A 26,796-nucleotide genomic window follows, 5' to 3' on the forward strand; every position below is an offset into this window, starting at 1 on the left:
AACTCAGTCCAAAAAGTATTCCACGCCGAACGAATAAGGCCCGATCAGATGCCCAGTCAACCTCCACAAATTTCCGGAGATACTAACTGCAAGCGCCTGTCTTTCAGCAACCCTGGACTTCAACCGAAAGGAAACCCTGTCACCGTTAGCTGTCAAACTTGTGGAGGAAAACAAACTCTGGTGCACATAGAGACGCTGTCCCTTTTATCCAAGCACCGGTTTGTACTAACGTGATTATTTATGTATATATGCAACGTTTGAGGATTTGTTTGGGTAAAAGTTCATTGATTTTTCGCGAGTTCTTGCAAGTAAGAACCTACTCACTGTTGGAAACGTGGCAGGTGGCGTTTTTCGATTAGCTCCGATGTATATATATATTCATCCCGAGAACAGGCTTTTTTACTCCTACGTCATATACAAAATTTGAACTATAGAAAGGCGGAGTATATTGAAAAGCACTGGTTATGCCAGGAGGGATGGCTTTTCAATTCACGGCCTGCGCGTCGCCTGGCGTAAAAGAAGTCGAACTGCAGCCTCTTACCGAGTTGTCACATGATGAAGGATCATTTCCTATAAAGGGCCAACTTGGGCATAAGAAATGCTAGTTTTTTGTACAAAAACGACTTCCAGCAGGATCGCAACTTCTCCAAACAGGATTAATGAAAACTCTTAGAACTGAAATAAACAATACGCAAGAACAGGGTGTAACCCAGTCCTGCCTGAAATTCGCAAGCCATGCACAAAATTTAAACTGCCTTCCAACAATGGTGAAAATCGTTATCAGAGAATGACATCAGTGTAATACTAGTGGCGGCGTATAGTGTCAAGTTGGCACATTATCCTCCTGGCCAGGTCAATCCCACGCCCAAATTGTTCCTTTAGCACCTTAATAGAGGTTGAATAGCGCCTCCAGAAGCAAGCAACAGCGCCACCCGTAGCAGAAATAAGCACTGCTTAGTGACGTCATGGTTTCCATATACGGCATCTCATTTGCATATTTTTACAACCTTATTTACTACGAGATATAAATATGCCAGTAGCACGTGTATCATGCCGGGCGGCGCTGTCAGGTGTTTCCACTATGGGTTAATACATAATCGGCTACAAAGAGGCCAGTGTTCTAGTAAATGAAGTTAGCAATGATAGCGAAAGAATGTTAGTGTATGTTACGCAGTCAATAGCGATAGTAGTGAGTTGGAGAGAGTAGAAAATGGAAAATGGAGAGAATAGTAGTATGGATTTCGAGTCGCCGGTGGCTTCTGGGCCGGTGGAGAGTGAGGCCCCTGATCCGAACAGTACAGAAGAAATAGAGCAGCATATTATCCAAGACTTGTTTGACAACCATGACGACTCAAGATATTTGCCAGAATTGCCGGCAATGAACATGAGTCAAGAGGAGATGGGGCCATTCCAGCCAAGTGACCTGTCACTGCTCATGGCGAATGTCGGAGCCTCTAGAGACGCTGGTCTCGTCAGTACGACAACGGCATTGAGGTGTTCCCCAAGGGTGGTGCAGACGCCAAGACGTGAGACTAAACACCGGCGCGGTGACAGCTGTAGCAGATGGAGCCACGCCACTAACATTTTTTCAAGCATCCGAATGGTTCCTTACAGATCCGCAAGGGGCGCGTTACCGAAAATGTAGCAAAAATCAATAACGTGATCGCAAATATTGTCATATTTTTCAAGATGAGAGTATGTAAATGATACGCAAACGGTAAACCAATGAAAGGCCAGTATCTATTGAACCTTACAAGTAATTTGGGGGCCTTGAAACTCCTTATATTTATCAATGAAACCTTATTCCCGCCTAAGGTTTTGACCGGGCCGTCCAAAACTCCCCATTTTTTGGCGGGCCCTTCCCTTTAACTGCTGTTTTCTCACAGTGCTAAATAACCAACAATTTGAGTGCCAGTTTGTCGTGAAATAGACTGCCAATACACTCAAATTGAGAATTAATAGCGCTCAGCACTATAGTGTACATTTGACAGGGACTTTCAGCCAATTAGATTTCGACAAATACATGACGTCAGAAGTCTTAGAAACTTTAGAGCAGTTTGTAGAGCGCTCGTCAGTAATGGCAGAATACGATGTTCGATCCAAAGGTCACGAGTTCGAATCCGGTTGTGGACAACATTTTTCTTTTTCTTTTTCTTTTTTACTTTATATTTTATTTTCATTATGCGTTTCTTTTCCCTTGTTATTTAGATTTTGGATATTTGAGTTATGCTGCCTGCAACATACCTACAGAAAGGACAATGACAATAGCCCATCTCCAAGATCCAAGGGATAGTCCTTCAGATATCATATTGAGTATGAATATACAATGAGACTTGTCTCATGTGAATGGTCTTTCTCCAGTATGAATATGTTTCTCTGCAATGAGACTTGTATTTTGATACTGCCTCATGTGTATGGTCTTCCTCCAGTATATTTTGATACTGTATGCTGAGAACAGCGTTATTTGAAGCATCATTTTACAGAAATATCTATTGATATAATGGCAAGTTCTACTACACAGTTTCATGATGACGCCCCGATGACGACCCAGATTTATCGGATTCTGATTGGCTGAGAGCCTGTGTACAAATGTACACTGTCCTGCCCAAAAGGTTCAGGAAAAAATATGATGCTTCAAATAACGCTGTAATGTCGCAGGCAGCATAACTCAGATATCTAAAATCTAAATAACAAGGGAAAAGAGCGCATTATAAAAATAAAATATAAAGAAAGAAGAAAAAGAAAAATGTTGTCCACAGCCGGATTCGAACTCAAGACCTTTGGATCGAACATCGTATTCTGCCATTTCTGACGAGCGCTCTACCAACTGCTCTTAAGTTTCTAAGACTTCTGACGTCATGTATTTGTCGAAATCTGTACACTATAGTGCCCCAAAGGTTCAGGGAAAAAAATTCGCGACGGGCCCGGGTAGCCTGTAAGACGGCCTATATACCTGAATTAACCCCTTGTGTACGGCAACTAGTGAAAAATTACGATTTTATTTACTCGCTTAGATGAGGAAATCACCCCTTCTAATGTCCACCATTACTGGTTCCTTGTATCAATGTATTTCATTGAAATGGGCCTCAAGCAATATATTTCAGGTGGTTTTATGCTAGTATGGGGTTTATAGTATTGCCATATACATACATAATGTATCCGTGTCATATCTGATTTAATATGTCAGCTACACGGACGTAGACATGCTTTTTGTGGAAACTGATTGTTTAGTAATAACAGGGGACACGCCCTGGCTGTCAAAATGAATTTCAAATTACCCGCCCCGCTTGACCTAATTGGAAATCAAAGTCTTCTATGATTGGTTGTTTTGAGGTCACATGCAACGAGCTGAGTAATGCGACGACCTCCTTTTCCAAAGCTTCACGATGAAAGGGGAACAGCGATTTATTTATCTTTTATTAAGCTTATTAGGGATAGGATTTTCAACAGGTAACTTGAGACACAATCTTCATAATCTTATCCACCAATGTGTCAAAATTCGTGGTCGTCTGTTGCGCAGATTTTGTGTAAACTGCCGTTGTTTTGGAGAATTTGTTAACTGGAGCACAAACATGGCTGCCGCCTTTGCCTGGCTAGTTTCGAGACCGAAATATTTTTGAACGCTACATTGCCAAGCGTGTGCCTTTTATTTATATTACTGATATAAATAATAAGTTCCACATATCTGTGTATTGTAACAGTTGAAATTTTGAAGATAGTGGTGGTCTGTGTGCTTCAAAACACCCAGGGAACTTGGTTTTGCGAAAAAAAGCCCACTTCTGTGTACAAAATGTACACTGTACATTCTACAATGCATTGTGTGCGTGTGTGTACACAGTATACACACCTACGATGATTCATGGAGTGACATCATTATCGCTTTCACCCACCTTGATGGACGAGCTTGTTGTAATTTTAACCTCTTGACTACCGGGTTGTTCGAACCATTAGATACCGGGGCCTTTTTGGTAGTATTGTGCAGCCACGTGCATCTGGCAAAACCTCCGTCTTCACTGCCTACATACATATAACATAGCGCCATCTATACGACTTAGGTCAAGTTAGTGAGTAGCAGTCGACAGGCCTGCGTCATTACACCAGTAGATGCTGAGCCAGATCATACCAAACAATACACACAAAGGTCTATTATAGTGACCATTTAAAGCGGTCGGCGGTAAATAAGTGTATTTGATTGGGACAGCTATAGGGGTCGGCGGTTGTCAAGTGGTTAAAGTAGGTTTTTGTTGCTATATATATGCTTAATGAGATACCAGAATTATCTGATGTGATGTGAGATGGTTTGCGAAAACGGAAAAAAAGTTTCTTTTTTGTTGTCCCCCTTTTCACGTAAACAGGCAACTGGAGTTTACCATGATCAAATAGTCACCTCAGAAGACCTACATGTAACATGTCCGAAGACCTAAGCCAACTTCGGACAATGCTATTAGCCACTGTGACCATTTATTCCAGGAACACCTAACTGGTCAGCGCCCAAACATACTTCTTCAAAAAGGTAGAACTAAGCCTCAAGCTAGTCAAGCAAGGCCTTGTATTCTAATCAGCCTGATTCTGTCTTATTTCTTACAGCTCAAGATTGGGGAGCGTTGTACGGGTATGGATCAGGCGGAAGTATGGGGGTCTATCGCATGGAGAACTTTGGTAAGTATATCGGGCGTTGGCCATATCCAAAAAGAGACTAGGTGGGGAGTTGAAATCATGACTACATTTTTAGGGCAGCGTGAAGATGTTGTTTCATGACGCTCAAAAGATCTCTGGTCATCCGGCAGTGTAATTTTGCTCTATCGTTATGTATGCATGACCTGAATCTTTTGTATCTCAGTTCACTTTGTTTATCGGTGCTGGACTTGCTACTGGGATATTGCTTCACTTCAACTATTTTGTGCTAATAGGGTGTTGTTCCTATCAATGATACACATGCTCATTTCTTGAATTTTGTAGCTAACAAAAATTATGGTAAGTGCCCTCCGGCTTAGTTGTCCTACATTACTGCTCTGTGTCTGTTTAGATTAGGTGTGCCATTCATGTGTGCCTGTTGTCAGTTGTGCCACTGTCTCTAGTACTCTAGATGTGCTCCCAGAGATGAGACATTTTCACTTTTTATCAAAAGATGACGTGTTACTTTGTGAAAGTGTGTTGTTTTTTTCTTGTTTGGTCAACTTGGAATGCATTATGTAGTACAATGTATGATTGATGTTGCAGCCATAAAGATAAAAATGCTTCTGACTAAGTAGTGATTTTCAGAAGTTACTATATGCAGCACCAAGGATTTTGTGCATCCTTTCACTCATCTTAGCGATGGGGACAGCATTAATTGAGTAATTGTCTAGGGTCCTTTGTTGTTGTCTTCGGATTCTGGCTTAGAACTTCTATGTATGATTGGCAATGTTATCAAAGATCTGTATGGATCATGGAGTTTGAAAATCAGCTGGTTTTCTCTTTTTAATAGTACTATTATAAAGGGAAAGTAACTCTTCCTAATAGTACTATTAGAAAGAGAAAGCAACTCTTTCTAATAGTACTATTAGAAAGAGAAAGCAACTGATTTTATTACTTAATAACTCGCAGCATTTCAATCATGGTTCCACAATTGGTTTAATTTCTTGGTCAATGATTCTAGGTCTTGTTTTAAGAATATCTGTCATAACATGATAGACAGCTGGTAAATTCTCGGTTCTTTTTATCGAAAGGCTGACCCATATTTCTTGTATTTGTGGGTGATATACTGTCCCCATTGTGTAAATAATATATTGGGTGTTTTCTTTGTCAATATTATAAGAATATGTGTGTGTATGCTGCATATTATTTACTGACCTGGTAGCAATGAATTAGCCGCAAAGGCTATTTGTACCAGGGATAAGTGTACCACCTTACTAAATATCATGTGCACATAATGTATAAGTGTACCACCTTACTCATACATCATGTGCACATTAAAGTTCGGTGAACCAAGCACATCCAGTGATGGTCCCACAAAGGACCCTATGATTGCTCTTCAGATAACCGTATGTGAACTGATGAATTTCCGTCTTTTTCCCAGGATTTTCCGAATATTGCAAACCTACACCTGAGGCACTGGGTGTCTACAATGGCACGATTACCGATGCGCAAATGACAGCGCCACCCAACAGCTGGGCCAGACAGCGGGAACCATGGAAAGCCAGGCTCTATCATAACAGCGGTAAGAATATTAATTTAGCGTGACTTTGCTGTTCATAATAATTGTGGTGGTGAACAACATCAACTATAAATTCAATTCAGCATTCGATTGTGTGTTTTGACCTTTCTACAATGTTTTTGTTTGACATTTCAAAGTTGTCAAATAAAACAGAACTCGGAGGAATTTGATTTAAGTATATCAGGCAAGAAAAGTAGCTTTTTAAAGTACATGGAGTGAAATGAATGATAACAAGTAGTTGGTTTATATCAGGCAGGCTGAGTGAATGTTAGCCATACTTTAAAGGACCAGTCTGATGATTCTTGAGTGTAGGGGTGATTTGATAGAAATGTACTAATGATGACAAATTTTCTACCAGTCAAATACAGGTACATGCTTCCTACCTAAAAGTCAGCTGCTCTTATGTCATGAATTCTGATTCTGAATCTAAATGTTTTTTCGACTAGCGTAATTTTTTGTCTATTTTTTGTTGTTTTTCCAAACAGCCTGGCAGGCAGAAACAAACGACTACCTGCAGTATCTCCAGGTTGATTTCGGAAATCGCCATGTCCTAATGGCCGTCGCCACGCAGGGCATGCGGGGAAGTTTGCACTGGGTCACGCAGTACAAGTTACTCTTCAGTAACGATGAGAAGAATTGGGAACCCATCACGGAGAAAAACGGGGAACCGAAGGTAGTTGAAAGTACTATCCTGGTGGTGGCATGGGTCTGCAGCATCTCTGCTCGTCCTTGGTCTGCAGATGACCTCGTTGCGAGCAGTAGTCGGTCGTAGATATAGAATAGATTCACAAGTTTGTAAATTTGACTTTTTATTGTGGCATTGGCTTTGATTCAGAAAATGAGATTGCAGACGTTAAAAAGACAAATTCTGCACCTGTTTTAGGACAAAAGTGAGTGAAACATGTGGAAGAAAATTCAGAGGGGCACTGAAGCCAAACAAAAGACCAGTGGCCTCACAGCGCCCCTGTTAAACTCTTGAGGGCACTATGACTGGACATCTCGGCAGGTTCAACCTTGGAACGCGAGAGGCCTGACCACAAAACGCCTCGAGTCGACAAAAAACATGATCATGACGTCACAGGACAATCCCATGTGGTTCATTTTGCTGAATGCACACAACTGAAATGTATCGAAGTATACATTTAGTTTTGCGATGCACATTTGAAAGTCAATTTTACATCCTAGGTTATTTCCCCTAGCCCACTAACTATAATTCTTTTCTAGCTAATCTGTTAACTGTAAACCCAGGAATATTTGTACGCCTTGTAATTTTGAGTCGTTCACATTTACACTGCAGACAATCGCCAAAAAATATGGCAGCGATTAAGAAAGGTAATCTACCGTTAGTTGTCAAAACGCTTTGGTAAAAAAGTATGCGAAAATTGTTATTTCTCGAAAAAACCACAGGATAAAATGGGTCCGAACATTCCTGGGTTGCAGTGACTTCTTTCCACATTGATCTAGGTCACAGTGCACATAAAGTGCCTTTTTCCATTCCACCCACCTCTAGCTAACCTCTCCCGATTTCCTATTAACCCTTTCCTATAAACCTATCCTCCACAGGCTGGGTGCCGATAATGAACACGAACCAGCAATACCTCCAAATTGACTGCGGGTCGCGTATGGCAATCCTCGGAGTGGGTACCCAGGGGATGCGCGCATCAAAACAGTGGGTCACCGCGTACTTCGTGTATTACTCTGACGATGCTCAAAGATGGAAGCTCATGCTCTCGCGCTCAAATGATGCGATGGTTTGTTTTGCTGGCATACAATTTGTCACATGCTTATCGTTTTGGTTTGTGTGCAAATTGTCTAATTTGTGTCGTAACATCCTTAGTTATGCAATTGTTACGTATTTTTTGAATGATTTTTTGTTTTTAGGAAAACTGTCAAACCCCTGATGCATTTTCTGCATCTCAAAATCCTCAAATCCGCTCCGAAATCTCATAATTTCATGCCTGAAATCCAAACAAATTTCATTCTCTGGTGAATTAACAATTAAGAGACATACTACAAATGTTGGTCCCAGAAATTCCGTTGAGTTAGATACTTATCGGAGATCCCTGCAATCATTGTCGCAAACAGCGATGTCGTCCAATGTGATTGCAGGTTGTAGCGATTTGAATCTCTTGTTTGCGTAGTGCTTTACTGAGACCGCATCGCAAGATATTTTGTGATTGTATGAATTATTTATAAACGCTAATCAAAATCAAAGTTACATCTAGCTGGGCTGTGAGGCTTTGACTTTTTTGTGTGTCTTTATATGTCGGTACAGTTTTAATTCCATTGTTTATGTAATGTTCAGTTTCACCTGGCAATTATTGATATAGGGTAGAATGGAGTAATTGTAGCCCCGGTTTAATTGTAGCCCCTGTCTATGATATTGATTGATATCCCCATGCATTAAACAATGCAGGGACTAAAAATAAACCGGGGCTACAAATACCCCATTCTACCTTGCAATGTATTGTGATGCATTTGAAATTCATCATGAACCGTCTTATTTTTACAAATCGCGATCACATAATTTCAATTTGCCTCTGATAACACATAGCAGGTAAATGTAAGGCTACCTATAGTTTTGCCACACTATCATATTGACAATGTAAGGCTACCTATAGTTTCGCTACACTATCATATTGACAATGTAAGGCAACCTAAAGTTTCGCCATACTACCATATTGACAATGTAAGGCTACCTATAGTTTTGCCACACTAACATATTGACAACCAATATCATATTTAACATTTTCCATTTACCGTGTTTAGTGATGATGTTAAGACATTCATGGCAGGTCCTTTCCATGTACATTTGCACGGCAATTCTGACTAATTTTTGAATTCGGCATATCAATGAAACATTTCTTCTTTCAGCTGTTCATCGGTAATGATAATGCCGATTCCATCAAGCTGAATGTTTTAGAATTCCCCATCGTGGCGCGTTACATTCGCATCAACCCACAGAGGTGGAGTGGATTCATCGCAATGAGAGTCGAACTCTATGGCTGCAAGTTTGGTAAGGAATTCTTAGTATATACAGTGAAACCTCCCTTAGCGGACACCTCTCTATTAAGGACAACCTCTCTATTAATGACACTAGTTTTGGCCCAAATTGTTTGGCCCAAATCCCCATGCCAAGGTTAACCTTTGGGATAATTTTGACTCGACCGCCTGCTGTAGACGGAGTCACTGTACTAAGCCCAATTGGTGTCTAACTGTTGTGGCATGTAAAACGGCTCATTCCGCCTTGGAGGAGGAATACTCCCTGGAAAACAACGCCTCCAGGTACGGAGCGACACTGAAGGAAAATCTGACGTCAGTATAAAAACCTAAGCGATGTTAATTTCAGCTTCAACGACCAAAACGCGGAAAAAGCGTATTAAAAAATCACCACCACTGTCCCAGGCAAGTTTCTACAATAGCATCGTACAGTACACCTTCCCCCGACGCGAGGTTTTACAGAATGAGAAGATCTCGTTCCGGTTCCGTACCCAGTACTCGCATGGATTGATTTTATACCTTGCCGGGGCGGACGGTGATAAAATCGCCGTTGAAGTTGTCGGCGGCAAACTCTCTGTCAGTTACGAGCTTGGTAAGAATGCACGATGCATGCTGGGAAATGCGAATCCAAGATGGCTGACAATACTGCTTTCGTCGCTGTGATGATGTGTATTGTTTACTTTGTCTTGCAGATAGTTCTTTTCAATTGCATTCTGGTGTCCTCCTGGTGTCGTGATTTTGGTCAGATCTAAAATGAAGGGTTTGAATTTCTCGCCAGAGAGTATGTTTTTTATACGAACCCACAAACAAACCTTGACCTAAAAAAATAAGCAAAAACAAGGAAAAATCCACTTTTTGCCGCTTTGGACTAAGAAATGTTCTTGTTATTTTATTCTTGTTGACATTTACAATAAAAATCAGCTGGAAAACTTTTGGCAAATTGTTTCGGTTATCATCACCAGGTTGACACCTAACTCTTTTCTACAACCAGCACCCTGCAATGTGATTGCAAACTGGCAACGCCTGCAAACTGGCAATGCCAGTCTGCCAAGTAGTCTGCCGAATTTTCTTTCCATTGTTTCTTTCCAGGACTCCTTGTCATGTTGATGTTTGCTCATTCTTTCAGTACCAGCATGGTGTTTTCCTTTGGTATGCCGTTTTGTTGCTAGAGCAAATTTCCCCCATTCCTCCCGCTATTGATACGGCCTGTATTGTCACGATCAAAGCGTCCCCTTTTCAGCTTTTACGAAACCCAGTCCAGTATTTACCGTCATTCATTTATTAACTGCATGTTGAATGTTCCGCATGATTTTCCCCTCAGATTCGCACCAAGCCTTCTTCGCCGGGAAGGGTATTGTCCAGTACGACGTGACCGGCCCGGTCTACCAAGTTCGTTCCCGCAATGACTTCATCCGGCTGCGTTTCCGTACGAGCAGCCCATTTGGTCTGTTGTTCTACGCCGGTAGCTCCCAGGGAGACTTCTTCTCTATTGAGCTGTACAGAGGTATTCTGAAGGTTTCCGTGAATTTAGGTGAGAAAGGTCGATGGGAGACTTTTTATGTGTTACAAAACTATCAAATAAGGACTAAGAAGTTGGAGCCCATTGCAAAATTCCTTTGATTACTTCTTGTAAATGGTAAAAAAATGTGTGGCCTTGATGTCTGTTTGAGATGATCCCTGATGAGTTACATAGACTTTATACTCTCTGTGTGCATTTGAAAAAATACGGCTGAAATGAGTGTCAACCAAATGTATTCTGATGCTTTGCTCTGCATCTTTGCATGTGCATTATTTCAATGTAATGTATGTCATTATATTGTTGTTTTGTCGGACAGTCAGTGGTCAACTTATTTGTGCCAATAATTATTGTTACTTGTGGAAGTTTTACAATTACATAATACACAACTACATTTATGACTATGACAGTCCATAGTCAACTTATTTGTGCGAACGATTATTTTTAAATTGCTACTTGTTGAATTTTTGCAAAACGATGTTGATCATTATACGACCACGACTAAAGGAAATTTCATTTAAACTTGATTGCAACTTCTAATTAAAAAATCACAGAAATCAACAGTAAATAAATCAAATGATGCTATTTTTCATGATAAAAACAGAAAGAGTTTTTCAAATTATGCCAAAATCTATATCTTGAAAAAAAAATGAAGTATTGAAATTTTACCGTTTACGCTATCTGTTAAAATTAAAGTATGATACACCTAACAATAAAGACATTCAGTGTAGCAAATGGGCGAAAATGAAAAAAACATTTGACCTTCTCCATTCCATTTGCAGGGACGGGTAGTTCGGATATTTATGCCGGAAGTCTTTTGGATGATAACCAGTGGCATGATGTCGACATAGTCAGAGAAAGTCACGAGTGTAACATTACGATCGATCGTTTGAAAACTGTCGGAAAATTGGTTGGAGACTTCTTGAACTTGGATGTGGATTCGACGGTATGTTGCATTTCTCTCTCTGGAATTGCTGAAAAAAATCATGAAATCATGATGCGCAGCGCTGTAAAGTTGAAATGTTTTGGCGAGGGTCGAGACATTTCCTACCCAACCAGAACAGTGCCGGTGTAATATCTGTGGTTGTTTCCCATGTGTCAGTGTTTCCAAACAATAGGCAGCTAGAGAGACCATGACTTTTCAATAGGGGGGATACACAGAAAAACTTGTCAATCTATTTTTGAGCGTTCCCAAACAATGAGGGGAAACACTCAAAAACAGAAACACTCAAAAACATTACACCGGTTTACATTCGACAATAAAGATTTCATAGGGAAACGAATGAACTCATGTGACAAAATCTTACATTTTAGCTCAATCTCGGCGGTCTGACCACTTTCACCCACATGCACGGCGTCACCACCAAGCATAACTTCACCGGTTGCATCGAGAATATCTACTTCAATGACTTGAACATGCTCCGTGACGTGACGGAGGTGCCGATGAGGCCACGCTACCGGGTAGATGGCGGAGTACAGTTCCAGTGCATGGTACGTGTGCTCATCTCGCTACAAAACAATTCGTATTCCACACTGTAATCTCAACAGAAGATCACATAATTCATTTCAATCACAATGGGATACAGGCCAAAGACGGAGGCACCAGGCCAATAAACCCAGTTGGTGCTTAACCCTAGTGACCCGCAATAACGCTTCTCTACACCTGTTAGTAGGAGACTTCAAAACTGTAGTACTTAGAAGAGTTCATCTTTCTGTTCACAGGAAATATTGTGACCAGGCTATCTGAATTTGTTAAATGATTGTCGCTTTCGCTTGCAGATGGATGAGCAAACTGCCATCACTTTTGACTCTTTTGAAGCCCACATTGAATATATGGCGCAGGGTGAGAAAGGCCGACTGCGTATCCACCTTGTTTTCCGCACGTACAACCCCGATGGCATCATGGTCTACTACAAATTCGGCTTGTTCGAGTTTGTGATTAAACTCAGCCCCAACGGCTATCTGCAGTATACAATCCAGGGGCTCGAGGGAAGTGAGGATCTCGAGGACACAATCAAGAATCGTAAGTGTCTGTCATGTAAAACAAGGAGTGTATTTTATACAGTTTGATTCCGATTATATTTTTTATTTGAATATACCGATCCCGTTAGCTGTGTGGTTAAGTCATCTGTTACCCTCAGGACTGACAAGTGCTGTCTTTAATAGACAGGGTGTCCTCAATAGGGAGGTGTTCGCTATTAGAGAGGTTCCACTCTAATGTACTGCCAACTTTCCAGGTGCTGAATGGAACGAGAATGGCATCTTCAATGACGGCTTGTGGCACGAAATATCCTTCTTGGCCGACAGAAACCGTGCCAACTTCACCGTCGACAAACAGGTCAGGATAACAACGCATCCGATGAACTTTGACGAGATAGGTGACGGCAAATATATGATCGGCAGTAAGTTTGTTTTCTTTCAAGAGTGGAGCGTGTGACATGTTGATTTTTTGTTCTGTAGTGGCTACCAATTTGCTCGTGTCTGTTTGGCTGTTTATATGCTCAAAATTAGACCTGTCCTCCTAAAAGCAAAAACAAACAATGTTTTTATCATTATTTGGTGTTCTGACCATGGGTTTTTATCATTATTTGATGTTCTGTCTTCTGGGTCAGAAGTTAAAAAACATTTCAGACGCCCTTTTCTTCTTAATGTCCCTATTTGTTTCTCGGAACAGTCAAATTTTCCAGATGACGTCATCGTATCAGACGTCTGTTGACACGATGAAGTCACCGACCTGCGTTAGTTTAAGCAAAGCATAACAGATGGCGGTCGTGTTCCACGAACACCGACAGGAAAATCTTGCCTCGTTTTATAAAGATAACCAGGACTGTAGTTCCGTAGTCGATGCACCATAGTACTGTCGTGTTTGACTCTCTTTAGGTGGACCTGAGGGCTACCCGGGTTATCTCGGCTGCATGCAGGGCCTGTCCGTCGGCACTAAATCCATCGTCACTGCCACATTGAAGGAAGGGGCTAGGTCTGGTGCGGCGGTGGGGTCTTGCGCCATGCGCGATCGATGTCACCCAAATCCCTGTGAACATAACGGGGCGTGCACGCAGGACTGGTCGACGTTTTACTGCGATTGCGAGGGCACAGGCTACACTGGTGCGGTGTGTCATCTCTGTAAGTACCAGTATGCGTAGGGAAATGTTGATATAAAGTGTTAATGTCATCGTCCAAATAAAAATAGACCAGCGTTCATCAAAGCGGATGGTTTCTTTTCAATAGCTGCACTATCTGACTACTCTAAACCGCAAAATTTCCGTGAAAATTGTTAAGTGGAAACTGAAAGGAATTTTAAAATCGGTCAAAATGAGAATCATAACATTTTAAAGTTTTCCAAAAAAATTTTGAAAATTGAAAGTGAATGTCAAAGTTTCAACGGTTGAAATATGTACATGTACCAAGTATGTATTTCGGAATTGCAGTTGTGTAAACTGAATGAAATTTATACTACTTATTCAATTGCATGCATGATAACCGTACTATGGTAGTCCACCGGCAAGTAACGATGATCACTCATTTTCAGCTGCCCACTTCCAATCTTGTACCGAGGCGAAGGAGACGAATAAAGATGCAGCAGAATTGGCCACGATAATAGACGTGGATGGTTCCGGGCCGCTCAAACCCTTCAAGGTCACTTGTGATTTCAAAGGTACGTACCATCGAAGAACAAATGAGCTGCAGCCTCCGATGTATAAATCATGGTCGAGGTGACCGACTTATAATCTCAACTGTGACTGACTTATAATCTCAACTATCGGGGTGGAAATGTGACTGACTTATAATCTCAACTATCGGGGTGGAAATGTGACTGACTTATAATCTCAACTATCGGGGTGGAAATGTGACTGACTTATAATCTCAACTATCGGGGTGGAAATGTGACTGACTTATAATCTCAACTATCGGGGTGGAAATGTGACTGACTTATAATCTCAACTATCAGGGTGGAAATGTGACTGACTTATAATCTCAACTGTCGGGGTGGAAATGTGACTGACTTATAATCTCAACTATCGGGATGGAAATGTAACTGACTTATAATCTCAACTATCGGGTTGGAAATGTGACTGACTTGTAATCTATCAGGGGGAAAAGGGTCAAGCTGACTGAATTCTAATCTGACTATCAGGGGGGATGGTCGAGGTGACTGACTTATATTCTGACTATCAGAGGGGAAAATGGTCTAGGTGACTTACTTGTAATCTGACTAGCTGAACCAAACAATGTTAAGAAAGCCTCGTCTAAAGGGGAGTGCTAGGAAATGCAGCAAACGACAGCCTCCGATCAGACAGAGACAGAGAAGCTTAATTCATCAATTTCTATTGCAGAGGGCATCAAGACTAAAGTATCGCACCGCTACATGGAAGAAATGCTGGTTGATGGTTTCGACGACCCGGGATCCTACCGTCGCGAGATCATCTACGATGCTGACGTTGATCAGCTGACGGCCATGATAGAACGTGCCTCCAAGTGTCAACAGTCCATCAACTATAAATGCAGGGCAGCAAGATTATTAGCGCAACCACGTAAGTTCTCCATTCGTATGATGAGGAAGACCGTAGCTCGATGGGGAATATAATATGCCTGACCGTCGAAAAAATGTCGACGCAGATATATACACCTTCTCGGATCCGATAGTACACCTCGGGCTGTGGGCTTTGGTCGAAGCGACCCAAAGATGGACTTGGCTCGATTGTCGTGCTAGAAATATCAGTGGCACACACTGGGTGGCTGGAAATATGTTGACCACAGTTCTACCAGCTGCAGGTCTGTACGCCTAGAACACAGAGTATGCATCTGCAGCAAGAGTCAGCTTATCAACCTGTCAATTTTTTTCAGCGTCCCCGTTCGACAGGATCCGAGGCTTTGGCTGGTGGGTCAGCCGCACAAAGCAGCCGATGTACTACTGGGGCGGCGCGGCGCCGGGGACCTACAAGTGCGCCTGCGGTGTCTCCGGTACGTGCGACGGGAAACAGGAGCGGTGTAACTGCGACGCTAACGACGAGAATCAGTGGAAGAGCGACGACGGTCTCCTGCAAGACAAGGGGTACCTGCCGGTCATGGAGCTGAGGTTTGGCGATACTGGGACGCTGCTGGACCGGAAGCAAGCCAAGCATAAGTTGGGCGCACTTGAGTGCTTTGGGGATGGTAAGTGACTGAGTCTAAGCGGTGTACACCCATTTCGCCTATTCACCATTTCGCCTATTCACTATTTGGCCTTTACCCATTTCGCCTATTCACCATTTCGCCTATTCACCATTTCGCCTTTACCCATTTCGTCTATTCACCATTTCGCCTTCACCCATTTCGCCTATTCACTATTTTGACTGTATGAATTTCCAAATTAATTTTTCAACGCTCGCCCTTTCAGCTCTCTACGAAAACTCGATCACATTCCGTAAAGCAGACGCAACAGTGGAATTCCCACCTCTCCAGTATGACGAAATCGACACCCTCGACATTCGATTTCAGTTCCGAACAACATCTGACCAGGGCACGTTCATTCATTCGACCGGTGAAAACCAGTTCATGGCAGTCAGTTATAACTGTAAGTTCTCCTAAATCACAGATGGGAACAGTATTCAGAGCGAACTACCATGCATGTAGTTAAGAATACGCACTTTGTTTTCCTGATAGGGATAGGACGTTGGGGGCGCGGGGGGGTTAAGTCGCTACATCAGAGACCTTCAGCTTGGGGGCGAGTTAAACAGAAGTTGGAAAGTCCTGCTACACTGACTGTAAAGATGTCATCGATAATTCTCAAATTCCAAGTCAGCCTGACTTGACTGAGCAAATAAATATATCACCGTTTTGAATATTCCAGCTGGCACTATTGTTTCATTCCGCTTTAACGTCGGCCGTGGTGTTGAGGCCATCGAAGTGATCTCGCCGTCGAAACTCAACGATGGAATTATTTGGCACACCGTCACTGTCGAGCGAAATCGTAAGGAGTACTATATGAAAGTCGACATGCTGGCGCCAGTGACACGGCCAGAGCCCATCAATCAGGGCTACAAGAACTTCTGGTTCACCGAGAACTTCACAGTGGGTAAGGATTGTTCAATTTTCACTTCTATCCTTTGGGTTGAATATGTCGCTGCTTTGTGAGTATAAGGTCTTGTGCTGTAAACCGCAAAACTTATGGGCCTACTGAATTTTGCGATTTGCAAAAATTTCACAATCGGAATTTTTTTTTTCTAACAAACGTTTTGGCCATTTTTATATGGCGTATCGAGATTATTCACAAACTCCGCAGTGACAGTGGCATGATTAAGTCCGAACACGACTGAAAGAGAAAACTCTCAGCTGAGGCCATGCAGGCGTTAGTCCCTAACATAATGATCATTTGAAACTGTCTAATTGTGTATCATCGGATCGAATTCTAGGTGCCACGGTCGACTTCAGGAATGGTTACGTTGGCTGCATGCGTGGACTACAGGTCAATGGGGAACTCTACGACATCCGAGGGAAAGTCGCCCGGGAGGAATCTACCTACGGCTTGTCCCAGACGTGCGTGCCAAAGTGCGCCAGCAACCCGTGTATTAATAACGGAGACTGTAAGGAGGGCTTCTCAGATTACACGTGTGACTGCACCTACACACCTTGGAGAGGATATATCTGTGGAAGAGGTGAGTTGAGCTCCAATATACATATACAGGGATGTGAAATTTCCGATTTTAGGCTGATATCAGACCTTTTTTTCTTGATAAATGCTAGAATTGATAGCTGGAAGGCGATGATTTTTATCTCCGGGGGGGGGGGGGGGACATACCTTTCATTCGATATTTGATGATGCAAAAGGGTGCTTTTGCATCGCCATCGGCCAAAAGCGTTGTCAAAATGTTTGTCGAACGGTGAACTTGAGTCGGTAATTTGATCTTGGACATTTTACGCATCTTGATCAATGTTATCACGATGTAAAAGAATGAAAGGGAAACCTCAGGATTTTTATATCCAGGTCATCCTAGCCCTGGTATGACAAAACTTGCCTCCACTCACAGAGGTTGGTTTCTTGTCTTTACAGAGGTCGGTACGAATCTCGGCTCAGGGGATATGATCAAGTATGTCTTCGACGCAAAGGGTTCGCTGGCCACCGAGGAGGAGGTGATTACGGTGGGTTTCGCCACGCAGGAGAAGAAGGGTATTCTCATGAAGATTGTCAACCCGGACAATGATGAGTATATATCCATTGAGCTTAACAACAACGGTAAGAATGTCACCGATGTAACAAACTCATGTTCAGCGAGATGAAATGTTCGCGTTTCTTTATTTTGCAATTTGCAGAAAACTTCTGAAAAAAAATTAATATTCATGTTTGGCAGATAATAAGTTTGCTTGGGCGCTAGAAAGGTACGCGTCTCGCTGCGACGTCTGCCGAGATTTATAAGAAGTACACTTCTTCACAGCGTGGCAATAAATTGTGCACTCACTAAATCGAGAATATTGTCACGCTGACCTTGGTTACTAAACTTTCATCTTGCATTTCCCAGGTGGTGTCACTGTTTACTACAACTTCGGTGCCAAGTCCGGTGGCCCGAGCAGTGTTTCGACCCAGACTTTGGAGCAAGGCGTCGATCTGACCAACAACCAGCAGCATGTTGTAAAGTTCAGGAGAACGAAGGGAGGCCGCAACCTGATTTTGCAGGTATGCTCCTGAAGCACCTTGACGTTTCAAGAAAATACAGTAGAACCTCTCTATTAAGAACACCCCTGGGACTGACAAGTGCTATCCTTGATAGAGAGGTGTCCTGATTAGAGAGGTCAAATCGTCAATGGAAACAATCAAGTTGGAACCAAAACCTCATTGGCAACCCTACAGTTCTATTGTCCCCGTAGCCAATCATTTCATGGGAAAACCAACAAGGCTCTTGAAAAGTTCAAAAACCTACCTTGAAATCTTGTTTCATGATATTTGATAAGAACATCTGGCAGCTGGTTCATGTCTTCATACTCTCGTCATAATGATTTTCCAGGTTGATGAATATACGCCGGCCCTCAAAGACTTGAACCTCGCCCCAGGGGCTGACACCAAGTTGAATGGACCAAAGTTCATCTATATGGGCAAAGACGGTAAGTGCTGACGGTTTGGCCCTGGTTGCCAGTTTTGCATAATTGTAATCACTAATATCTACCCTGGCTGAAAATAGGCACCAATCAATCAGTATATCGCCACAAAATTGAAAACGGTGGCCTCCACACCGACTTAAAGGAGTGGAAATATTGCCCCCCCCCCTAATAAAAAACTGCACTGTGCCTGTGCATGATCGACGTCCAAATTCCAGCCCATGTACTGCCAACTTCTCAGCCAGTCGACTACAGACATGGCTGGAAACTGAGCTGTGGGGACTGCTAAAGTGCTAGGTGAACTTGCTTGATTGCAAACTCACTCCCTTGCAATAAATCCTTCAAACTGTAGCTGGTCATCGTGTGCCCCTCATCAATTTTCGGCGCTAGAATATCATTTTTATTTTCTCTGATAAACCTTTTTGGTCGATATTTTGTCATCTTTTTACTTAAAGACTTCACTTCACTTTTCCAGAGGGCACCAAGACCGGTGAGGGCTTCACCGGGTGCATCTACAGGGCCAAGTTCAACAACATCTACCCCCTGAAACTGGCTTTTAACGCTCCCAGGCCACCGAATATTATTCTATCCCCTCCAGGTACGTTGACTCATACGAAAGTGCTTCTGCTAATTTCTATGTTGCAGTTAGCCATGAGAGATTATCGGGCTTCCATTCACTTACATTACTTCCTCGAGGAAAATTAATCTGAAGTTTACGTAAGACAGTGGAATCTCTCTATTAAGTTTGAAAACATTTTGACGTTGAAGTGTATTGCCAACATTTTTTAAACAATTTCTTACTTGGTCATGTCAGTGGCAGTATTTTTGGCAAACTATACAAGATATGTCTTCAGACTTATTACATTTTGCCCAAAATATCATTGCACTGGAACTAAAATTGATTCGAATTGACCAGACTGTGTTCATACTCCATAGTGATTTGAATATTCTACGATACTTTTGCTATCATTAGATTTACGCGAGGACAAGTGTGGGTTTGAGGAGATACTTCCGCCCCACGAACCGTACGAAACACGTACACTGGACGCTAAAATAGAAGCCCCGCCTCCGTTATACAAAGTTGATCGTGGTCGTCACGATGCCCTCTTGGGAGGTAAAACACATTACAATCGAGCGAGAATCCGTCTAGCTTCTCTTTATTTTCGCAAGGCTTCGTTAGATATCCTTTCCGCTCTTGGCTTCAGCTTCTTAGCCTGGAGAATTTGCTTTTCACAGCTGTCGAACATTTTCCTTGACACTCCAGAGCATTTTTTTCTCGCGAAAATCAATGCCTGGGAACTGTGAGCCATTGTCATTACTGTAAATAGCTACGTAAGTTGTATAATAGCGAGATGCAATTCGAAACACAGGATTGAGTGAAAATGTTCGTCAGCACGTGGGAGGTAGAGCTTAGGGTGCGGTTGCTTTTATCCATGGCGCTTTTCCCAAAACACGGTGTTCTCCAAGTTTTTCTGTAGATATATTGTAAATTGCTTACTTGCCGTTTCCTTAAAACAGATATGCGTGAGGATAAGTGCGGTTTCGAGGAAATTTTACCACCTCCGGAACCAATTGAGCAGAGAACTGAAAATGTGGACATTCTTATTCCACCTATGGAACCGGTTAAAACCGCCGGTATAAATGGTCCAATTCTCGGAGGTAATATAGATGTCACCACCGTGCGGCTCGCCATAGATGTAGGATAGTAGACCTCGCCCCCCCCCCCTCCCAGTTTTCGTTGTGCCTGGTTTCGGTTGCGTGCTTTGTGCATGTTGCGGTGTCTTACTGTCAGGGAATGATAACTGTTTCCGAAAATTCCATCGAACATAAACAAAGAAAATTTTCGCTGTTTTGAGAAAACTGTTTAAACGAAAATTCTACATCACTCTGTACTTTTGCAGAGGTGGCAGCACCTGTTATTAAATTTCGTTGACTGACATCCCGATTCATTTGGTGTGAATCGGGATGTCCGTCGTCAATATTTCATAGCATTTGACCGCTAGCTCACTATTGTATGTTCAGCTGGGTGTGGTGCGTGAAGTGATTACGTCATGCATGATACACTCTTGACTAAAAAAGTGTTCTTTTCAATGTCACATCGCGACGGATATTTTGAACGATAAACGTCGTATGACGTCATGATCATTATCTGTCAGGTGCTGCCCCCTATAGCAAGAATCCTAATTTGGAATGGAAGTGCATTTCCGTACTTGATGTCTTTGGAAAACATTCTCGCTCCTTCGCAGTAATTCACTGATGTAAATAATGCTAAGCTTTATCCCTTCAGCAGAGGTCGCCTCCCATTGCATTCATCACCTGTGGTGTTCTCCAAATGGTCTTGTTCAGCCAGACAGCAGACTTCCTTGAAAAAAATTGATCGAGAGGGCAGTTTATATTAGAGTTGTTCTCAATTTAGTATTATGTTGCAACTGTCTCAGTCATCGGAAAGTCCTGCATGCCAGCTGATTTCCTGCGACTTCAATAACTGAGCCAGCTGCAAATCCACAACAACTCTAATGGCTAATGCTAATCAACTCTAAAAAACCCATCTCAATGCTGAAGCAATCATAATGCTTTATCGCAAAGGCATTTTCATGCAAAATCAGTCCCTGAATACCTAGTTACAGACACCGAGCGTCTGCTGTGGTGGAGTGCCGGAATTCATAGGAGGTGTTCAGTCTGCTTGGCCAACGTCAGACCTTTGGAGATCTCCACTCGCTGTACATGTCGCTTTTAGTCATCCTAGCTTGGCATTGTATACATTTTGCTTATTTCGCTGTCGATAGTTATGAAGGAAGATATGTGCGGCTTTGTTGAGGTGCTGCATCGGCCAGAGAAACAGGAAAATCGCCTCCCTCCCCCCGTAGAATTCGTAGCGTTCCCTGAAACCGAGCGTAGCAATACGAACGGTGCTGTGTTGGGTGGTAAGTACGCCTGGTAGTGGTCGCCCGACCATCAGGAGAATTTGATATTCTGTTTGACAGTAGTGGTCACCCGACAATCAGGAGAATTTGATATTCCGTTTGACATTCTAACACAACTCGATTGCAATGTTGCATATAACATGCACCGCGCCTTCCATGGAGATTGGCGCGGTCAAATCTCTGTCTTGACAACAGCATGGCGGATCAGATGGATGAATCTCTGGTATTTGGTCTTGATTAACAAACTAACATTATTTGCATCCCGTTGAATTCGGTGTGGATTTATAACAATCGCCCTCTCACTTCTTTCCACTCTCCAAAACCGTTTTCATTCCTTCTCTTCACATTCGAACCTTCTTTTTGTGTGGTGCATGTAGGTATTTGTGGCAAACTTCTCTTTTCAGTGTAACGTCTGATCAGTGTTCGCTTTTCCTCAGTGTTACCCATCGTTCCAATGCCAGCTTATCTACGTGTGTGAATTGACTATTGTCTTATACTTGAAACTTTAATAGTTCACAGGCCCATCTCATTATGGAGGTATAAATAATTTATACCTCCATGATCTCATGTAGTTCAAATATCATCTTGATATATACACGTAGAGTAACATAAACATGTACCACTGTTCACTGCGTTTCGACAGATACTCGATAATATACACTATGTTCGACATGGAAGACCCTTCAAATTTCATCCAATTGGACAAAAACTAAAACTTCCCACATACGTATATCCCTGGGACTTTTTGAGTAGCTATTAAGACCATTCATAATGATATCTGGCAAATATTTTCTTCAAAGGTTTAATCAAATGTTGACTTTGCAGCAAGTTTTTTCCAACTGTCCTCGTGTCAAACTGGTAAAGCACACTCCTGTACATTGTTATGTGTATCGTACTACAATGCATGCAGACTTTCTTCATGCATTGTAGTACAATACACATAACAATGTACAGGAGTGTGCTTTACCAGTTTGACATGAGGACAGTTCTACATGCACTGTAGTACAATACACATAACAATGTACAGGAGTGTGCTTTACCAGTTTGACATGAGGACAGTTCTACATGCACCGTAGTACAATACACATAACAATGTACAGGAGTGTGCTTTACCAGTTTGACATGAGGACAGTTCTACATGCACCGTAGTACAATACACATAACAATGTACAGGAGTGTGCTTTACCAGTTTGACATGAGGACAGTTCTACATGCACCGTAGTACAATACACATAACAATGTACAGGAGTGTGCTTTACCAGTTTGACAGGAGTGTGCTTTACCAGTTTGACATGAGGACAGTTCTACATGCACCGTAGTACAATACACATAACAATGTACAGGAGTGTGCTTTACCAGTTTGACATGAGGACAGTTCTACATGCACTGTAGTACAATACACATAACAATGTACTGGAGCTTGCTTTACCAGTTTGACATGAGGACAGTTCTACATGCACTGTAGTACAATACACATAACAATGTACAGGAGCTTGCTTTACCAGTTTGACATGAGGACAGTTCTACATGCACTGTAGTACAATACACATAACAATGTACAGGAGTGTGCTTTACCAGTTTGACATGAGGACAATTGGTAAGAACTTCTGCAAAGTCAACATTGGATAAAACGTTTGAAGAAAATTTTGCCAGATATCTTTGCAGTTTGATTCCGGCCAGTTTTACGTATTATTTATTTCGTTTGCAGGCATCCTGGCAGCTGTGTTTGTTGTGCTCATCATCATCATCATCATCGTGGCGTGCCAGATGACCAAGCAGAAGGGCGCCTATAAGACGCAGGAGGCCAAGGGAACAGAAAACGCGGAAAATCCGGATTTTGCGATTCTTCAGGAGAGATCCGGACAGCCGGAAGTGTCGCGGAAACGAGAAATCTTCATCTAGAATTTGTACAGCTAATTTTATATTCGTCCTATGCATTGAAAAACTGGTCGTTGATTTGGGGTCGGGTTCCAGCCTTGTTTGTGTGGGTTTGGGAAGTTTGTTGTCGCTTGGCAGGGTAGATTAATACAGGGATGTCAAATTTCAGATTTTTGGGAAATTCTGAATGTCGATAGCTGGTACGTAAAGATCTCTTTCTCAGCTTTCTGTGGATTTTTGAATTTTCGAAATCGGACCAAAAATAAGCATTTCATAGGCACTTTCCTGTAAGGGAGTGCAAATCAAAAGGGAAGATTTTCACCCAAAAAAATTCAGAGTTTTTCGCCGAAGCTCATTGACATCTCTGGCAGTAGCATTTGGACTTGACGCTAGTGTTACTACCAACGTCCAGGGGTTGAGGATCTACTAGATAAGGGGTTAAGAAAACATGGATATTTAGGATGAAACTTAGTAGATAAGCTATGATTGTGATATGTCATTTATCCGTCACCTGTCCCAATCTCGTCAGTTTCATCAACATTTTCTAAGCGGCCAGAAAGTCGCTCATGGTGGATTAGATGATAACCAGCCTTCTCTCATTTCTTCGGGACCAAAACCTACATGTGTCAGATAAAAGTTAGGAGCATTATATCGACACATATGCTTTATAAAGCAAGAAAACTATTATTTTTACCCACTTTCTTTTTTTTTGACAGTGGGTTACTATAATGACCAATAGCATATCAAGTTTTCACTCCAAAACGTACCAGTACATATCTTGCAATTTGTCTGTTAGTGACGGCATATTATAGTTTTTAGGCAATTAATTTTTATTCATATATTTACTTGTTTGTAAATACTATAATTATACGCTTTGCTGCGATATATAGACATGAGTTGGGTTCCGTGTTACACGCAAATTACGGTTTAAAGGACGAATTTGTTATATTCTCACATGTGATCTATTCGATTACAAAACATTTGTAAGTTGTAATTGTAATTCTTGAGCAATGCGGGACCTCACTTTTGACCTTAGGGGTGGGCCAGGCTCGCTGTGGTTTAAACTTGGCCAATGTTAAATGCTTGCTCCGACGGTTAATGGTAATGTCATGGCAACCTCAAACGTTGTCAAGAATGTCAGCTTATGCGTATTGAGTCGATTTTATTTGTAAAAATCAGGCATACGTCCCAGTATTTTGTCGACTGACCTAGATTGCTTCATTCATTGTATATTTTTGTGCTTTGAGCATGTAGACTGTAGCATATTGTATGCCTGGGATCTCGTATTATAAAGTTTAGGCGTGAAGCAGATTTATTTGTGTCCGATTGCCGTAGCCGCCCAATATATCAAATGTAATGTTCAGCCATCAGAATTTTAGGCGGAGACGTCTACCTAAAATTTGTGTTATGATATTCCTTAGATTGTTTAAGATTGGAACTAGTCCTGTGGTTTTTGACCCTGGGGCATCTCATGGAAACCATGAACACAAATGAGCTGCTATATCGGCACGACAACCTGGGGATTTTGACCGGTATCCATTTCAACACCGAAGTGGACAAAGACAAGTAAGACCAAGAGACCTGCCCAGGGTCTCGGGCTGAGTGTGGGGTTCGAATCAGGGACCTCTTGACCGATAGCCTTCTGTCCGAAGTCCAAGCCATGAAATCACACGGTTTTTTGATGCACTGTTCTGGGGACCGAAACTAGCAGGACTATTTCTGACTGATGAACTTTGTAAAAAAAGTCCATTCAAAGAAGGCAGAGTGGGAATAAAAATTCTAACTTGCCAATTTATTCTATATATCATATAATTGTAAACTTGTAAGCGTTTTGCTTTGTACATATCATTTATATAAAAATGAAATATCATTGTCGAATAATTTGTAAAAATTTGAATATATTGTAACATTTTATACATTGTGAAAATCTGCAACTGAGAAGTCAGCTGCCGTCAATTATGGACAGAGGTAATGTGACTTTTTTTTATCCAAATTCTTTAGAAGAATACATATAATCATTGTTGCACGGACAAATTATTATCTTTCGAAATGATTGAAAACGATGACTAGTTGTTTTGTCACAATCCTTATTTAAACAAATTTCCAAACTTGACTCGAGTCATTTTTCACACCTAAACAAACATTGTTCACTTGATAATAGTGACAGAAGAATATCTTTTAATGTACAGGCTTGGTTCATGAGATTGTGCCATGAAATGCGTTCTGATATCTCGTACCAGATTTTATTGCTTGTCCAAAAAAACAATACCAAATTTTCTTGATACACTCTGTACACCTATGTACATGTATATTACTTGCCCCCTTTAGTTTATTTCAATCATATCAATAAATCGCCAAATTTATTAAGAATATATCTGGCTTGTGTCTGTTTGATTGTAAGAAAATTACATTCCTCCTGTTTTACCAGCCACAAGTTGTTGAAGATGGGAGACGAGACCTCCTGTTCAACCAGCGGAGGTGAAAGACAGGGGACTATTCCTCCTGTTACACCAGCCACAACTTGTGAAAGATGGGAGACTAGACTTCCTGACATGCCACTTACATGTTATGAATTACATCAGGGACTATTCTTCCTGCTACACCAGCTACATGTTATGAATTACATCAGGGAATATTCTTCCTGCTACACCAGCCACAATTTGTGAAAGGAAGGGACTATTCCTCCTGCTACACCAGTCAAAAGTAATGAAAGAGGAGGGACTTGCCTCCTGCTACACCAGCCACAAGTTGTGAATTACATCAGGGACTATTCTTCCTGTTACACCAGCCAGAAGTTGTGAGGACACGGGACGATTCCTCCTGCAACACCAGCCACAAGCTGTGAAAGCTGGGAGACTAGACCTCCTGCTTCACCAGCTACAAGTGATGAATTACATCAGGGACTATTCTTCCTGCTACACCAGCCACAAGTTGTGAAAGGAGGGGACTAGTCATCCTGCTACACCAGTCAAAAGTAGTGAAAGAAAAGGGACTTGCCTCCAGCTACACCAGCTACAAGTTGTGAAAAAGGGGAGACAGGACCTCCTGTTCAACCAGCCAATTATAGTGGTAACAGACAGGGTACTATTTCTCCTGTTACACCAGCCACAAGTTGTAAAAGACGGGAGACGGCACCTCCTGCTACAGCAGCTACAAGTTATGACCTTATGTTGTGAAAGACATGGGCCTATGTCTTCTCATTCTGCAACACC

The 26,796-nt window shown here is 42.0% G+C and overlaps 1 protein-coding gene across 3 annotated transcripts; it reads left to right on the top strand.

Moving 5' to 3' along the window:
• Positions 1–3,360: 3,360 nt before the first annotated feature.
• LOC135498490 (neurexin-4-like) lies at positions 3,361–25,956 on the top strand. Of its 3 annotated transcripts, none has more exons than XM_064788793.1 (24): positions 3,361–3,450; positions 4,588–4,659; positions 4,960–4,974; positions 6,059–6,199; positions 6,682–6,869; positions 9,071–9,212; positions 10,518–10,727; positions 11,495–11,658; positions 12,027–12,203; positions 12,492–12,735; positions 12,950–13,114; positions 13,593–13,835; positions 14,242–14,367; positions 15,047–15,244; positions 15,558–15,866; positions 16,090–16,266; positions 16,543–16,767; positions 17,105–17,347; positions 17,743–17,925; positions 18,209–18,363; positions 18,692–18,788; positions 19,258–19,380; positions 19,756–19,896; positions 23,415–25,956. In XM_064788793.1, exons 1-24 carry the CDS (start codon positions 3,387–3,389, stop codon positions 23,606–23,608), a joined length of 3,996 nt encoding a protein of 1,331 aa, XP_064644863.1. In that variant the 5' UTR covers positions 3,361–3,386; the 3' UTR covers positions 23,609–25,956. The 3 variants fall into 3 exon arrangements, with proteins under 3 accessions (XP_064644863.1, XP_064644864.1, XP_064644865.1); XM_064788794.1 differs by lacking the exon at positions 19,756–19,896 and adding an exon at positions 20,301–20,441; XM_064788795.1 differs by lacking the exon at positions 4,960–4,974.
• The last annotated feature ends 840 nt before the right edge of the window (positions 25,957–26,796 follow it).

The sequence above is a fragment of the Lineus longissimus genome, chromosome 13, assembly GCF_910592395.1.
Source record: "Lineus longissimus chromosome 13, tnLinLong1.2, whole genome shotgun sequence".
Taxonomy (NCBI): domain Eukaryota; kingdom Metazoa; phylum Nemertea; class Pilidiophora; order Heteronemertea; family Lineidae; genus Lineus; species Lineus longissimus.

What these genes read in the sequence shown, in the direction of transcription:
- LOC135498490 (XM_064788793.1), top strand. Translation starts at nt 3,387, where the DNA reads ATGAAAGGGGAACAGCGATTTATTTATCTTTTATTAAGCTTATTAGGG. An exon ending in GAGTACAGTTCCAGTGCATG is followed by an intron (nt 12,204 to 12,491) that starts GTACGTGTGCTC and finishes TTTCGCTTGCAG; the next exon opens with ATGGATGAGCAAACTGCCAT. An exon ending in GGTCACTTGTGATTTCAAAG is followed by an intron (nt 14,368 to 15,046) that starts GTACGTACCATC and finishes TTTCTATTGCAG; the next exon opens with AGGGCATCAAGACTAAAGTA.